General features: G+C 42.0%; 1 protein-coding gene across 4 annotated transcripts in view; it reads right to left on the reverse strand.

Moving 5' to 3' along the window:
* Positions 1 to 17,558, reverse strand: part of NPL (N-acetylneuraminate pyruvate lyase) — a 38,068-nt gene that overhangs the window by 3,522 nt on the left and 16,988 nt on the right. For 2 of the 4 annotated variants that reach the window (XM_007096211.2, XM_042976154.1), the window contains exons 5-11: positions 14,268 to 14,325; positions 9,033 to 9,108; positions 7,392 to 7,484; positions 6,539 to 6,687; positions 6,373 to 6,419; positions 3,702 to 3,786; positions 526 to 565 (exon numbers count right to left, since the gene is read on the reverse strand). In XM_007096211.2, coding sequence (XP_007096273.1) covers positions 526 to 565; positions 3,702 to 3,786; positions 6,373 to 6,419; positions 6,539 to 6,687; positions 7,392 to 7,484; positions 9,033 to 9,108; positions 14,268 to 14,325 — 548 coding nt within the window. The remainder of the gene's footprint in view (positions 1 to 525; positions 566 to 3,701; positions 3,787 to 6,372; positions 6,420 to 6,538; positions 6,688 to 7,391; positions 7,485 to 9,032; positions 9,109 to 14,267; positions 14,326 to 17,558) is intronic. The other 2 variants (XM_015543848.2, XM_007096212.2) reach the window with 2 other exon arrangements.

The raw sequence follows: 17,558 nt of genomic DNA on the forward strand, positions 1-17,558 counted from the left end.
AAGCCCTCGGGCTGAAATCTGTGTGGTAGAATTTTAATGAGCAAGGGCAGGATGGTGGGAGAAAAGGATAAAAAAAATGGTGTGCAGAGGCGGGGGAGGCAAACAAAGTGATAAAATGGAGGGTTGAGATTTGTGGAAGGGTGCCAAAGACCCTCCAAATAGGTTTACTTCACCATTTTATAGGGTCGGCCTTAAAGCTAGTATTGGAAATAAAACTCTGCTTGCAACGGAACAGGAAGAAGTGTCCTTGTTGGGGGAGCCTGGGTGGCTCAGCTGACTGAATGTCCGACTTCAGCATAGGTCACGATCCAACATTTGGTGGGTTCGAGCCCTACATTGGGTTTTGCACCAACAGCACAGAGCCTGCTTCAGATCCTCTCTCCCTTTCTCTCTGCCCCTCCCCTGCTCTCTCTCTCTCAAAAATAAACATCAAAAAAAATTTTTTTTAAGGTGTCCTTGTTGAACCCTCACAGTGATGGTGTTCCATTTCCTTTACACTCATAGCAGGCAAAGCAGAAAACTTACCAAGTTTGAGCACAAAGTTGATAAATCTCTGAATGCAAAACTGGAAAGGAAAAAGAAAAACACAAATCTATAGTCAGTATTACTAAGCTGTGATAACAATTTAGAAATTTTGGAAGTCAAAGGACAGAAACCCCAAACTAAAAAGCCCACACACCCTAGTTGTCTGAAGGCCTGTCAGAGTGGAAAAAAACAGCCAAGTGAGGTTGGGGTTGAGATCCACCCAGGAGAAGGTAGGATCTTTTCACATACATAAGCTTTATTAAAAGGGCTCTTGCAGAAAAGAAGCGCCAAAGATAGAATTGTAGGCTAGAGCTAAGATGGGGGCAGGCACCCTTTATTCATCTAGCTTGCATAGCTAAACTATCAGCTATTGTGGCTGTTCTCAAACAGGGGTACACTAACCTCTGGGGCACTTTCTTTCCAAGATACCTAAGGGACACTTAGCCAAGGCTAAGATTTATGGGGATAAATAATTTCTAGATCCTCAACATCCATAAATGCTATTTTCTAAAACTGATGAGGGGAAGAATTCGCATGTAATACAGCTACAGGTTGTCCTTTTGTATTTCCTTTTCATAGTCCTTTTTCTCCCACTTTTGAAAAAAATAAAGACATACCTCCCATATCACTGCCTTGGGACACCTCTGGGAACCAAATAAAGGAGCAGATCAAAATACTGGTATGGGCACTGACAAAGTGACAAAGCGACTCCTCTAATTAATGGGTAACGAGTCCTCTAAAAAACCATAGGGCTTTCAACTTCTTGCTTTCAACATTATTTTCAATGTTGCTACCCAGGCTGTTAGCTGAAAATCACTAAAGCATTCTGTGATTTTTAACATGACTCAAAAACTGTTCAAAGAATTGAGTGACTTTGCTGTAACAAAATTTCTTCCATTCCTACAGGGTTTCGCAGCACTCATTTCTCTAAAAACCAAAACCAGAAATAATACCGATGCTGAAATTAAACTCATGCTAGCATTAAGTAATATTCATCCAAGAATTTGTGAACTAATTCATAAGAAAAAGACTCCATCCGTCTCATGAAGAGATGCCTTTTCAGTAACATTTTACTCTTACGTTGTTTTCATCAACTGTATACAGTCTAGTAACAGAAAATTCTGTGCAGAATGAAATTCGAACACCCAGAACCTTACAAACACGTATGTATTTATGTTCTTTTCTCCCTCTCACACAAACTGTAGCACATCACATTCATGACTCTATATACCCTGCTGCTTTTTTACATTTAATATATCATGGAATATTTCCAGGCCTGTACATAGAAAACTATTTCACCCTTTTAAGGGCTGCATAGAATTCCATTGCGTAACTCAAACACAATGCATTTAACCATTTCCTTATGGGTGGATATTTGGGTTGTTTCCATCTTTTGGTATTATAAACAAGGTTGTACGGAACATCTCTGTACGTGTGTCATTTCACTTATGTAAATATAACAGATGGCATTTAAGTCCATTAGAATGAATAAATTCTGCCCTAACTTTTTGCTTCTTCACTTGATTGTATATTCCCTTAGAGCAGAGACCAGTATTAATGAAGTTATGCACTTGGCCCAGCCCTTGGCATATAAATAAATGAGTAAATGAGACCCACTCACACTAGCCTTCTATAAGGATAAAACAGAGAATGTGGTAAACTAAATTCCTTACCAATACTATTTTGAGTGGGACTAATGGGGGAAAAGAAAGAGATGGAAACCGGACCAGTCAATGAAAGAAACCACTAAATGGAAGGGCTCCTATCACAGCTGTTTTACTGTCTACTCCATCATATGGTTTCCCTGTCATTCAGCTTAGAACAGATTGGAATTTTCAGAAATAACTTTCACTGGGAAACTAAGGAAAAAGAAAATAACCATCGGTGCAAAAAAAAAAAAAAAAAAAAAAAAAAAAAGGCAAAGTCTGCACAATTCAGACAGACTTATCTTAATTTAAACCAAAGTCTTGTCAATGTTTGGTTTAGTTGGCAAAGCTTCCTAAGTCCCTACCCTGTTCTTGTTCTCAGCTTCACGTGATCTGAGGCTGAACAAAGGCAACTATTAAATCAGCTATTTAAACTTGAAATAGGAAGTAGATTTAGGATCGCTCAATGTTCAGGTCTAAAAGGTGGGGAATTAATCATTCCTGGCAACTGCTACCTCACATTCTCTCTGACTTGGAGCTCAGGTCACCCCCTCTCCCTCTAACCTCCAGGATGTTCTGCACTTCTGCTCTATAATCTCTAATTTCCCTAAAGGCAGCCTGTCTTGTTAAAAAAGATTCCTTATCTGAATCTTATTGGGACTGAGCACCTGCTCTGATCTTGCCTATGCCTTTCATTCAGCTTATTTTCTTGGGATACTCTACTCCGTCACTTTGATTATTATACTCTACTCAGTCACTTTGATTATTTACTATTTCGGAGGCCAAGTCCTTCTCTTGTGCCTACGCTCTTTCTTTCCATCCCATTCCACTTGTGTCGAGTACACATATTACCCAGCTGCGAGATTGGTTCTGCCCTTCAGGAGTCTCTTCATTCTCTGGACAGCTGGCCTGTCCTCCATGTAGCATTAACAGTGGCCACTATCCCCCCCAGGTCCTCCCTGTAAAGCATCGTCTCCTGCTGCTTTTCTCTTCCTAGTTCAAAGCCAGTGTCTCCTTTTAGATCACTCACTAGCCTCTTGTTTCTGCCTGGTGGATGCTTCCACCAGTTCTCAGCACACTGCAAGTGAAGGTGACTGACTGGCTCTGACTTCAGCTCAAGTCTTCCCATTTGGGGTTACCAGCTTCACAGCTTCTTCATAAACTCTGGAGACTTGGGTGTCAGGTCCTCAAGGGGACAGCATTTGGTCACATTTTTCCCAGAAATCTATCACTGTTATTTCATACTCACAAAAATACTTTGAACATAGAGTAAAAGATCGTTTGTAGGAGGAACAGAGAGAGATCATTCCCGTACAGGGCCGGTCCTGATTAGCTTGCAGGGAACACAGACAATGGGGACAGGTTTGGTTTTAAACAAGAACAGGTAAGAAGCAGAAGGAAAATGAAGAGAGAGGCAGCTGGGCAATTTAACAAGGGCAGGTAAGGTAGGAGTGCTGATGAGAAAGAATAAGAATTATCCAGTGGAAAGAAAAGTGGCTGTGATTTATGTGAAGGGAAAATCAAGTTAACCTGATGGTTCAGGGCTGAAGAGAAGTCCTTTCGTTCAAAAGCCTCCAACATCTGGTTTGTCTTTTTTCCCAGGTAGTTATAGGTACTAGAAAGAAAACAGTATACACTGCAAGATCAATAACTCAGCGGGAGAGATTCTTCCAATCCCTTTGATGCTTAAAAGGGAAAAATATACCAGGCCTTCCAGAAGTGTATTTTTTGGCCCTAATCTATTAGAGATCAGGTGTCTTCAGTTCTGAGTTTTGTAGCAACACTAAGCAGTGCCAAGAGGAGGCACAGAACACCAAAGGGGATAAAGAAAAGGAAGAAAAATGGAAAATGATAAAGTTAGAAGAAAAGGGAAAAAAGCAAGAGATGGAGTTAGTGTATTTGGTAGGGAGTAAATGAGGCCAACACCTGCCTCAGGGCACATGTGCAGGCACAATGCTAGCCAAGAGCTGTGGATAAAATATAGCATCTGAGCTGAGGCCTTGAAGTCTTATGCTGAAGAACTGGGTGAATGGGGCAAATCCCAGCAGATTGTCTAAATTCTCTGCCCAGTTTATACGCTACCTGTAATATATACGCTTAATTCATGTATTATCTAGAAGCTAGTTTCTAATAATAATTTTAATAAAGATAATAATAAAACAGATCATTTAGTGTCTATTGTGTTCCAGGTGCATGACATAAATCATGTCTAATCCTCTCAAAGCCCTGCAGGGTAAGCCTGGCTTCTGTTTCACTGTGAAAAAACTCCAGCTTAAAGAAGGCTACAGAGTTGTGGCAAAGGCTTTCACCACCTCACACCACCATCTATTACAATTCAGCAAACATAAAAGTGAGAATAAGTCCTTTGATCTGATAGAGTGTAGGCTGGAAAAAAAAAAAGTCTCTAGCTACCAATAAAGACAAATATCTTAGACTAATCACTGAATTCTTAGAGAAATTGGCAAGGTAGATGTTTACAGAAATTCTTAACAAGGATGCTTCCCCAGTGTCGAGCGACTTCTCATAGAGTTAAGTCAGTATCAGAAAAATATATTTATCTTGGTATATGAAGAACAGAATGTTGTTGGTACTTCATATATGTAGACCCTGGAATGAGCAGCAAGGGATTCCAAGAATGTGAAGTTCCACATTACCTTCTGGTCATAAAGTAAGGAAAAATAAAACATAATAGCTGAAATAAGTCACTTATAGATGTGGAACACTTCTAGGTCACGATATGTATGTGAATGTCAGAGGAGTTTCAGAATACTAAAATTCAAATCCCAGGGGTCTTAGGCATATTTGGTTAGAGAGAATGTGATTACAGTGAAGAAAAAATAAAGTCTAACCAAATGTACTTTGCCTCCAGATTATGTTGACAGAATTAAAAATGCCAAATGGGGGCCAAAAAAACAAAAGTCAAAAAAGTAAGAATTTACAGGGGAAAAAAAGTAAGAATTTCACAGCCAGCATATCCAGGCATTCAGGTCTCCTTGGCAGAAATGTCCCTGTAGTGACAATGGATATTTCCGGCCATCCTGACTTGGTGAATAAGCCATTAAATTATCCAACTTAATTATTCTTTTCTTTTAAATAAATTTTTAAGTAAGTTATTTATTTATTTATTTATTTGAGAGAGAGAGAGACAGACAGACAGACATCGCAAGTGGGGTAGGGGCAGAGAGAGAGGGAGACAGAGAATCCTAAGCAGGATCTGCACTGTCAGCACAGAGCCTGTCATGGGGCTCAAACTCATAAAACCATGAGATCATGACCTGAGCTGAAATCAAGAGTCGGACGCTTAAACGACTGAGCCACCCAGGAGCTCCCAACTTAATTATTCTTCATCAAAGCCGCACTCACCAAGACATGTTATCAATATTACTTTGCTTCTCCCTACACTTTTCCTATAGGGAGGAAATGTCCTTTCAGTGAATACAAATTATTTCAATCAATCCCTTGTAGGCACTTTTCTAATAAATTAGGTTACCATGTGCAGTGGACATGCTAATCGAATTTCCTGCCTTCCCTAGCCTGTCTAAGTAGGCATCAGGCCACGTAATTCTACTTTCTTGGCTGCAGGTGACTGGACTTCAGGCAAACTGAACAGGAGGTGCGATCTGGTGACACCCTGAGGTGCCATGCTTGGGCAGCCACGATTGGCCATGTGCACACGCTGACGCACAGCAAGCCCACATGGAGAGCCAGAGGGGAAATAGAGGGGTGCGCAGAGAGACACAGGGGCGAGAGTCTCCAGAGGGCCACAGACAGGAGAGTGCTCTGCTGTGGCTGCTGAGAGATTTGCAGTTCTGGGTTCTCATCTTCTCTGAGGCCTGGCTGCACTTCCTCCTCTTGAGTTTTATGTAATTTTCCAGTAGTTTATACCTTATCTTTGTCTACATTAGCTCCTTTGAATGGGTTTCTGTTACTAGTAAGTAAATAATTTCTGATGGGTTCTGCGCATGCTCTTGGTTCTGGTGCCTCACCTCTGATTGCAGCAGAGGCTTGTAGGGACAATGATTGGGTTGCTAACAAACTGCTATGCCCTACTTAATTCCTTTGTACTGAAAGACTGGGGGAAAGAAAGGCAATTTGTATTAAAAACGGTGTTTGTGCAAGAAGTATAACGAATTAGGTGGTGACTACCTCTCCCTGGGGGACTTGACATTTATAACTGTTGGGAAAAATGCGTCATGCTTACCTGCCCACCGCTCCCGTCGCTCCCATCACCAGAGCACTCAGTAGTTGCTAGTCAAAAACAGACACAGAGTATTCGCTTTTATGAACAAGAGAAAGCAAGAGGCTGCTGCTCTATAGCTTTATAAATGGTTCCAGAGGGCAACTAACCTGACAAGTGAGCGACTTACCTCATCCACCCCAAAAAGGAAAGCAAACTGCCGCTCGCGATTCTGATCAACACATTGCCCGAAGTCTAAGAGATCTGTGTCACTGAACTTCAGCCCTTGGAAGGTGGGGATCTTCTCCTGAATCCCATCCAGCAATTCCTCAGCACGAACTGCTCAAAACAGTCAATGCCTCACTAATCTGCACACTCCAGAAGATGCCAAACCGCGTCTTGTAGGTCCCCCTGCATCGGCACAGAGTGCCAGAACCTGTTCTCAGCTGGACGTCACACACCCTCACCTAGTAGTTCCTGTACACTTATCAAATTACAGCCCCAAACCTTCTGTTCTTTGAAGACAACACGTGCATGTTTCCAAGGCGCAACTTCTACTTTTTTCTTTTAAGGAAGTAGAAAGGAATGAAATCTAAAAAATAAGCCCCTAAGAAATGTCATCTAATTGTAACGATCTCCTTGTTGGAGAAGCATAGTAACGACAAAAGAAAAGCCAGAAGAGAAGTGAGGAGGGCTCAGGGTACCTCAGTACCTACCGCACTGAGAATACGGTAGAGGACATGGTAGACACAGTCTTTCTCCTTGAGGGTCTTACAGGCTTGTGTCTTCTCATATAAGAAGCAGGGGTGTGTGTGATAGACACAACATATCTGCTAGAAGTGCCTACGTGTCAGCTCGTCTTTCACACTTAAAAACTTCCATTATAAGGAAGGGTCAACGATGGATAACACTGACTTATTGTGGATCAACTGGAACTGTCTGGTCAACAGTATTATGCTTTGATGATGTGGGGTGGAGTTTTCTTAGTGAAACGGTAAGATATGGGATGGAGGGACAGAAACATTGAAAGAAGCCACACTTACTCTTTACCCCTGTCAAGGCAGGGATGTGATAGTAATAAAATGGCAATGCTGGGGCCGCAGCAGCCACCTCCTTTAGGAAATTAATCAAGACATCTGAAAGAAGAGCAGGAAAAGCCGTGGTGTGAACAAGCATATAAAACACTGGCTTTCCCTGCTAAAAAAAAAAAAAAACAAAAAAAAGAACCATCTAATGAAATGCAACCATCCCTCTCAGCAGCTGAAAATTCTTGATCACTCTTACCATCCCTGAGATTGTTACGGCAATGTCATTGCAGCTTGTTCCATTCAAAGTTTTATTTTCCTTTCTGGAGAAAGGCCAAAATAAGATGATCACTTTCGTACCATACTAAAATACTATTAAAAAACTGGTGCAAACCCTCCCAGATATTAAGAGAAGATCATGAAATACTCTCATAAAAGCCAGAAGCCCATCAAGAAGACTTTTATGCTCTTTTCCCACAAGGGTTAAACGTGGTCAGGGAACAACAAGGAATCTGCATTAGGATCAGAATCATCAAGTTTTAACTGAGAAAATTCTACAACAAAGAGGTAAACAACATTTGCTTAAAGAGGGAAGTTATAAGAATAGAGGCATATCTCACAATAATTCAACCAGAGGCTGGTTCTTTCCCTGTTTGGGGAGAAATCCAGATATGGCAGAAGAGAACTCACTCTACTTTACTGAGAAGTTGTGATTTCCTACATCATCCACTGTGAGCTTCAACTGCAACATTACTACAGATGATAAATAAATCTAGCAGACTTGCTTGCACTTTGGCTACTGGGAGAGAGATTTAAAGAAAATTTTTTTTTAACATTTATTTATTTTTGAGAGAGAGAGAGAGAGATAGAGCACAAGCAAGGGAGGGGCAGAGAGAGGGAGACAGAATCTGAAGCAGGCTCCAGGCTCTGAGCTGTCAGCACAGAGCCCAAGTGGGGGCTCCAACTCACCAACTGCGAGATCATGACCTGAGCCTAAGTCGGATGCTTAACCGACTGAGCCACCCAGGCTTCCCTAGCTGTGTATTTATTAATCATGCATTCAATCATGGATTGTCTGTTTTCAATCTTTTCAAAATTTGCATTTCTTTGTTTGTTAATCAGGAGGATTAAAAAGACTCAGTATACTTGGAAACCACAAGTAGTTTCCATAGAGAAAGCAGAGGAGAAAGCAATTAACTTGTTATTTTGGGAGACAATGGATGTTTCTGTGAAATCTCCCTCAAATTCATTACTCATTCAATCTTGAATAGAACGTGTATTCTCAAGATGCCCATCACTTATATTCCTCTGTTTTGAGAAAACCGGTCCCATGTTTTGCCATGTTACTCTGACACTGCAAAACCGGCTGGACTAGGAGTGAACACCTGACTCAAACAGGCACCTATAGGCTGACCCGGGGCTTGGTGGATGATGACCCAATCAGATTGTTTGGCAAAGGAGTTGAAGCCCTTCTCAAAGGAGTATTTTCTCACATGGATCCAGGGAGGCCAAATATCCTGGACCACTGCTGTGTACTACTGCAACTGCACACTGTCAGTCCATAAAACTTTACTTTCACGAGTTCAGTGTAACCATTTTGAATGAAGGCAAAAAGAAGCGGCCTGTGTGAGGCACCATGTGTTTGGACCGTCTACTTACCTTTGTTCCATGGCTTGAGAAAGAAAGGCGCAATGACAGCGATGCCATCGGCTCCTATTTCTGCTGCATGTCGGGCCTTTAAAAGAAGAAATAAGACCATTGTGGGTCTAGGCACAATTCTGATATGTGGGTGTGGGGGTTTCCCCACATCAGCAAGCAATTCTCTGATACCAGCTGTGTGTCCCACAATTCTACTCAACTCTGATGCTATCTACCTGGAGACAGAATCAGATTCCACAGGTTAAGGGCTCAGTCCTATAAGACTACTCCACCTCCTCCAACTTTAGATGCCAGTCAGAAGCCCAGGTTGTCACCTGTGTTTCTGGCTCACTGGCTACAGGCTGGGGGTTCCAATGATTCCCTCCTTGGGTTGATTAATCTGCTAGAGCAGCTCACAGAACTCAGAGAAACTATTTATTCACTAGATCACCAGTTTATTGTAAGAGTATATTACTCAGGAACAGCCAGGTGGAAGAGATGCATAGCATCAGGGACAGAGACAGGGCTTATGGTTTCCACATCTTCTCCCAGCACCGGGGCACCACTCTCCCCAGATTGCCACACGTTCACCAACATGGAAGCTCTCTGAAACCTGCCTTTTTGGGTTTTAATAGAGGCTTCCCCGTAGAGGCACCATTCATTAAATCACTGACCTCTGGTGACTGATTCAACCTCCAGTTCTTCCTCCCTCTCCAGGGGTGGAGGTCGAGTAGGACTGAAAGTTCCAACCCTCTAATCATGTGGTTGGTTCTCCTGGCAACCAGCCCTCATCCTTAGTTGCATTCTTTTTAATTTTTTAAATGTTTACTTATTTTTGAGAGAGAGAGAGAGAGAGAGAGAGAGAGGCAGAGAGAGAGGGAGACACAGAATCTGAAGCAGGCTCCAGGCTCTGAGCTGTCAGCACAGAGCCTGATGTGGGGTCGAACTCACAGAGCATGAGATCATGACCTGAGCCAAAGTTGGACGCTTAACCCACAGAGCCACCCAGGCGCCCCTCGATTAAGTTGCATTCTAAAAGCCACCTCATTCACGTAACCAGAGACACCTTTATTGCTCTCATCACAGAGAATTCCAAGAGTGTTAGGAACTCTGTGCCAGAAGCTGAGCAAAGACCAAATACATATTTATTATAAATTACAATATCACTTGGAATAAGTGACTTATTATATGCACCTTCAGTTAGATAATGAGAGTAGCAACAAACTACTGACAGTAGCACTTGAAGTGATGCAACTGATGCACCACTAGAGAACAGAAAATAAGCCAAATTTAATGATAAATGTCATTACCAGGAAAATCCCAAATTGCAAAGTAGAGACCGCTGTTGGAGGTGGCCTGTGCATTTAATCTGATTCTTCTTCAGACTCTGTCAGTACAAAAAAACCTTGCTAAAGAAGACATGAGTGGTTCATTAAAGAGAAACTTGCAGGTGTAATTTCTCTTCTAGTGTTCAGCCCATTGGATCCATTGGATGACGCTATCTTTCCTGTCCAGTGCTTTAATAGTCACATTTTAAAATTTATTCTAAATTTATTTAAAAATTTTAATTTATGGATTGGGAATGAAGTTGAGGATGGTTGAGAAGAAAAAGATTATGCACATAAAGGAAGATACACTGTACCACTATTCTGAGGTTTTCTCAGATTTCTCCAGGAAAAATAACATTTCCTTCTGCTGGGCCCTCAAACATCCTTATCTATTTCAAGTAGAGTACCTAAAGTCTACTACATGGCAAGAGAGTTGTGTACAGTGACTGTTTTCAAATAGAATGAGTTTCCTGAGGGCAGGGGTCAGATTTTACTCTTGTGTACAGTTAGTTAATCATGGTGCTGAGCACATAGCAGGGACTTGCGGATTGCTTCAGAACATGTCCCACTACCTAAAATGGAAACACGCTTCCCTTTGAGACTTTAATATCTATACCTAATAGATGTGATTAGCTTTCTGCAGAAGTAGGAGAGCCAAAAAGAAGAACGGGATATAGTCCAAAGACCAATTGTGACATTGGGTGTAATTTCATTAACATGGGTTGGAATGTAATGTATTTGAATAATTTGTTTTAGCACTCTGTTTAGGGCAAGAAGTAGAAGGGTAACCTTAGCTGCAAATAAGGAAAAAGGAAACAGCTAAAGACAGTTGATGGCAGTGCCCATTCAAACCCCATCCAATGGAGTTATGGCTAAGCAGATACAAAATTATCATCTCATTGGTAAGATTATCCCCATAGTAGGGGATTATCCCTATAGCAGGGGATTATCCCTATAGCAGGGGATTATTTCTATACTAAGATTATACTCTTCTAGTGGTTAGCCCAATAGAGGACAGTTTTCATGTCATGACATGACAATACTTTAAAATTTGTATCACACATAGGGAAAGAAAGCAATTGAAAAGAGATGGGGAAAAAAAAGGTTTCCTACATGATACTACCTAAACTGAAAGACCTATCAAGAATAAGAAGGATAAATCAAGTCTCCAACTTCTGATTTTAGGCTTATTAAGCAACCAACTAGCAATATGTCTTCCTGTGTGGCTTGCCTAAGAGTGTTGAACTGCAATTTTGCAAATATGTATAATACATTCCATTTCTAAATTCAGTAATAGGAAAAACAAAACGCATCAAGAAGATGTTGAGGCCAGGTCAAGTCATTGGAATCTTTGGAATTAGAATATATAAATTCTGAAAACATGGTTAATTTAGCAGTGGTCCAGGTACTAGGCCTTCTGGTAAACACTGCAACATTGTTGAGCTTTCTTTTTTTACCCAATTCACAAAGTCCTGGAACCACCAGGTCATGTACTTTTCTGCCAGCAACTTTGACTCCTACTCCTACCCTCTGCTCCATCTAATCTGCTAATCTTCAAACCCAGAGCAATGCAATTGTTTGTGTTCTTGAACCTATGTTCTGGTTGAAGACTGTACCTAGGAAGAAATTTCCATAACCTAGTTGAATGGTGGTATGAGAAATTTATGACTCAGCTTCAGTTGGTTTTCAGCACCACTGGGCAATCCTTTTTAAAAATTTGACTAATTAGGGGTACCTGGCTGGCTCAGTCAGAAGAGCATGTGACTGACTCCTAATCTCAGGGTTTTGAGTTCAAGTCTGCCAAATATGGGGCATATAAGTTACTTAAAAAAAATTTTTTTTTGTGACAAAATCACATAAAATTTACCACTTTAATCATTTTTAAGTGTACAGTTCAGCAGTTATGAAACATATCTCTACAACTTTTCTTTTAATTTTATTAATTAAAAAAATTTTTAAAAATATTTTATTAATTTTTGAGACAGAGATACAGAGTGTGAGCAGGGGAGGGGCAGAGAGAGAGGGAGACACGGAGTCCCAAGCAGGCTCCAGGCTCTGAGCTGTCAGCACAGAACCTGACGCTGGGCTCAAACCCGTGAACCTTGAGATCATGACCTAAGCTGAAGTGGGACGCTCAAAGGACTAAGCCACCCAGGCGCCCCTCTACAACTTTTCATCTTCCAGATCTGAAACTCTATACCCATTAAACAATTCTTCTTTTTCTCTCCCTCTAGCCCCTGATATCCACCATTCTACTTTGTTTTTATGAATTTGACTACTTTAGATACCTCATTTAAGAAGAATCATATAGTATTTGTTTTCTAGTGACTGGCTTATTTAACATAATGTCCTCAAGGAGGTTCACCTACATTACAGCATGTGACAGGATAGATTTCCTTCCTTTTTAAGGTTGAATAATATTCCACTGTATTGTTAAAAAGAAAATCACAGGACCCAGATGGAGTCACTTATGTTAAGGCCCCACATCAGCAAACCAAGACTTAATACATAACCTGACTGCAGTTTCAATCTTCCCAGGAATGTAACCTTTAAACTGTCAACATGGAACTTCCTGGTCAGCATGAGGAAATTTATTGCCAGACCCCTTCCATTCCCCTTAGGAGGATGACCTTGCTTAAAACAATGTGTTCTTTGCTAATAATTTTCTTTTCTTCACTCCCTCTCTGTCTTTAAAAACCTTTCCTTTTCCAGGCTTCAAAAAACTTCCTTCTTTTTTTTTTTAAACTGTACTTATTTTGAGAGAGTGAGAGCATGCATGCACGTGGGAGAGTGGGGGAGGGGCAGAGAGAGAGAGAAGGAGAGAGAAAGAATCCCAAACAGGCTCCACAGTGTCAGCACAGAGCCTGACGTGGGGCTCGATCTCATGAACCACGACATGATCTGAGCCAAAATCAAGAGTCAGATGCTTAACCAACTGAGCCACCCAGGCCCCCCAGAGCTCCCTTCTATTTGCTAGATTGGATGCTGCTGGATTCATGAATCACTCAAAGCCAACTGGATCTTTTAAATTACTCAGCTGCCTTTTTGTCCTTTAATAGTATGTCTATACCACATTTTATCTATTTATCCACTGATGGGCATTTGGGCTGCTTCTGCCTCTTTACATTATAGACAATGCTGATTCGAACATGGGTGGGACAGTCTTCCTGTGTTTCAGTTCTCTCTCCCATTCTCTGAGGCGGTAACTGCTCTTTACACCTGAACCCCATCTACCATCTCCTTCATGCCCAGCAGATGGCTTTGCTCTTTGCTTCCGAGGGAAAGCTGAGGTTCGCTCAAGTTCTCCTGACTCGCAAACTTAGCTCCATCTATACCCACCCTGACTTCTGCTACAGGAGTTATCACCTCGGGCTACTCTCATCATGGCTCTCTGCCTGCTTCTGGATGGTGAGCTCTCTGAGGTCCCTCATCTCATACTCCCCATGACAGCGTCCAATATACAGCAAAAACTATATTGAGTTTAACCTCAGCATAAAAAAGGAGCCCCTTCCCTTATGTGGAATCTAAAAAACAAAAGAAATGAATAAACAAAAAAATAGAAAGAGAGATATACAATAATACGTAAATGAAGAGAACCAACTGGTAGTTGCCAGAGGAGAGGGTAGTGGGGGGACGGGCAAAATGGATGAAGAGGATTAAGGGATACAAACTTCCAATTGTAAAACAAGTCACAGAGATGAAAAGCACAGCATAGGGAATATAGACAATAATATTGTAATAACCATGTATGATGACAGCTGGTGACCACACTTACCCTGGTGAACACAGACTAATGCATACAATTATCAGCTCACTATATGAATTTCAGTGAAATTAATATAACATTGTACATGTCAACTGTACTCCAGTAATAAGAGAAAAAGGAGGACCCTAGAGTGGTCTCTCCCAGATAGACCTCCATACATACCAGTTCTTGTGACTCCTTCAAGCTCAGTGCTCCTACGTGAATTACTACCTGATCAAGCCTGCAAAGGAGAAAACATGCTGCATCACTTGGGAGTTTAGAGTAACACAGAAGGGCTGCACTATCCTGCTTTGTGCTGTCTCACTAATCCTGGAAGTCGGCTAATGCCTCACTAATCTCAATCTCAAAACCATTAAATTCTATAGTGGTCTATTTAAAACTAATCTAATAAAGGATTAAAAAAAAAGAATGTCCAGGAAATAAAATTTAAGGTCCAACCAAGCAGAATTTTGAAACCAATAACCGATTAATCGATATTTTTTTAAAACATAATTTATTGTCAAATTGGTTACCATACAACACCCAGTGCTCATCCCAACAAGTGCCCTCCTCCCTGCCCATCATCCTCTTTCCCCTCTCCCCCACCCCTATCTACCCTTAGTTTGTTCTCAGTCCTTAAGAGTCTATTATGGTTTGCCTCCCTCACTCTCTGTAACTTTTTTTCCCCCTTCGCCTCTCCCATGGTCTTCTGTTAAGTTTCTCAAGATCCACGTATGAGTGAAAATATATGGTTATCTTTCTCTCCCTGGCTTATTTCACTTAGCATAATGCCTTCCAGTTCCATTCACATTGCTGCAAATGGCCAGATTTCATTCTTTCTCATTGCCAAGTAGTATTCCATTGTATATATAAACCATGTCTTCTTTATCCATTTGTCAGTTGATGGACATTTAGGCTCTTTCCATAATTTGGCTATTGTTGAAAGTGTTGCTATAAACATTGGGGTACGTGTGCCCCTATGCATCAGCACTCCTGCATCCTTTGGGTAGATTCCTAGCAGCAGGGCTATTGCTGGGTCATAGGGTAGTTCTATTTTTAATTTTTTGAGGAACCTCCACACTGTTTTCCAGAGAGGCTACACCAGTTGCACTCCCACCAGCAGTGCAAGAGGGTTCCCATTTCTCCACATCATCGCCAGCGTCTATAGTCTCCTGATTTGTTCATTTTAGCCACTCTGACCAGCGCGATTGATACTTGAATACTATCTTTGATGAAGCGCTGTTTTAGATGGTGTATTTGATGGTGATAGGTGCCTGGAGATAGGTGTAAAATTGAGACATTTTTTGGTTGGAGATAAAAATAAAGAGGTTCTTCAAAGAGTACAGCCAGGAACCAGCCATATGAGAAATGAATTCACTGCATAAAGCTTTTCCCTGTCTTGTAAGTCCTCAGAATTTGGCCTCTTATAAGAGAGGTTTCCTCTGAGACCCCAATATTCATCTTCGGAGGTGCTCCATGTGACCCCGTGGGCGGAGGCCACAGTGAGACGGGTGTTCTCAGGGAGGGTTAATAAAATTCAGCTGTGAGGCCAGTCATCCCAGTGACTCTTCTGAGGGACCCCTGAATGACTCATGTGCCATCCTCAGGGGATGGAGACACCACATTCTTGTTTAGGCCCGATCAGTGAGTCCTCAGCGATTCTTGACTTGTTAGGTCTCAGGTGAAATGGGCCTCACTAAAGAGGTGATGTGATCAGGTTTGCATTTTTATAGGAAAAGCCCTCGAAAAGAAGGGAAGGCTGACTGATGTGCTCTACTCTTACCAGTAGCTTGTCCGCATGACCTCCTCAAACCTTTCACACCCCTTCTCCTGGCCTAGGTTAAAACAAGTCACACATTCCTTCCTCCCTTCTATCCTGCTGTTAGTTGCTGCTAGAAAAAACCACCCTGTGGCTTTGATACCAACTCGTTATTTCCCAATTCAGGAGAACGAGGCTCCAGAAAGCCTTCTGGTCATCACGACGGACTTCCCTTCCAATTCCCTGCAATGGCTACTTCAAATCTGGACTACTCTCAAGCTCTATATTCCAGCCCAACTCCTTGTTCCTGGCAGATGTCTTCACTTCCAATACACCAGAAATAAAGACGTTTCATACACAGACTGCCCCCCTTCTCCTTCTCTGTGCCTCTACACTTAGTTACCTCCCCATCTATGCTCTCCTCCTAGCTTCGTGGCTGTCCTCTAACATTATCTACTTTTGGTTTTATTTCAAGCCCCGCGTGCCCCCAGACCTTCCTATCAAAGGTAGCAGCTGTCTTCTCTTTGTTAATCTTTTCTCCCATAACGGTGTCTTTTCGGCAGAGAAACATGCTCAGAACTACCCTGCTTTATAACTAATTACCCTTCTTTTAATCTTGCTTCTTCCTCCCTAAGATACTACTCCATCTCTTCTTCCCTTCACCAGAAAACGTTTGGAGAATGGGCTGCACTCATGGCCCCCACCTCTGCACACCTGCTGCCTTCTACAGCTCACTGCGGTCTGCTTCTGTTTCAACAACCCCACTGGCTCTGCTCTGAGGTCATTGGTCACAGTCACTGCAAACCAAGCGGTCTTCTCAGCCCCCCATCTACTGACTTTCACAACATCCAATATTTATAACAAATGTGATAACACAGCATCTACTGCCAAGAATTACAATGAATTCCTATGTAACACTCGGTACTGTGTGCCAGCCACCATCTCAATCCTCGCCACCACCTTAGAAGACATGTACTTTTATTCCTATTTTATAGGTGAAACACAGGGCGGTTAAAGGACTTGAGTTCAGAAGGCTAGTAAGAGACAGAACCAGGACCCAAACTCAGGCAGTCTGGCTGCACAGTCCCCACTCCTAATTATTGTGCTACATTGGCGTGCTCTGAAACTATTCTTCCTTAAGTGGCGGGATTCACCCCTGACCTCTCTCCTGCCCTTCTGAGGGCTTTCTGTCTTTGTCCCCTTCACTTTCTCCCCATTTCTGGTGCTTTTCTTAATATTGATCTTTAACTTTCCTCTTTTTTGTGTCCATGGTCTTTAATCTGTTTGGGCCTGCTGGAATTTGGGCCCAAATCTGACTGGAAATGAGCTGAAAGCTGATGGATCAACAGGAAACGTGTATGCGGACACGCATTCAGACTTGGCATGTAGCATCAGAGTACTCAAGGTGTTCTGAAGTCACTTAAGGATCCCCAAGGAGGTCATGGGCTTCACTCTGAAAACCTCTGCTCCAGGGTCACTTGGGACTTACCTCCAATCTTTGCCACCACCTAAGGCAACATCAACCATTGCCTTCTTTGACCCCTGCTTATGCTGGTTATCACAAGGATCAGTGTTAAATTTCGTGATTGGACATCTCCATTGGATGACAAGCAACCTGAAGGCAGGGACTCTGTTTCATCTCCCCAGTGCCAGCACAGTGCATCACACATGACAAATAAAGCTTGGTTAACTGAGTGTGCTTACTGAATGGATCC

The sequence above is a fragment of the Panthera tigris genome, chromosome F3, assembly GCF_018350195.1.
Source record: "Panthera tigris isolate Pti1 chromosome F3, P.tigris_Pti1_mat1.1, whole genome shotgun sequence".
Taxonomy (NCBI): domain Eukaryota; kingdom Metazoa; phylum Chordata; class Mammalia; order Carnivora; family Felidae; genus Panthera; species Panthera tigris.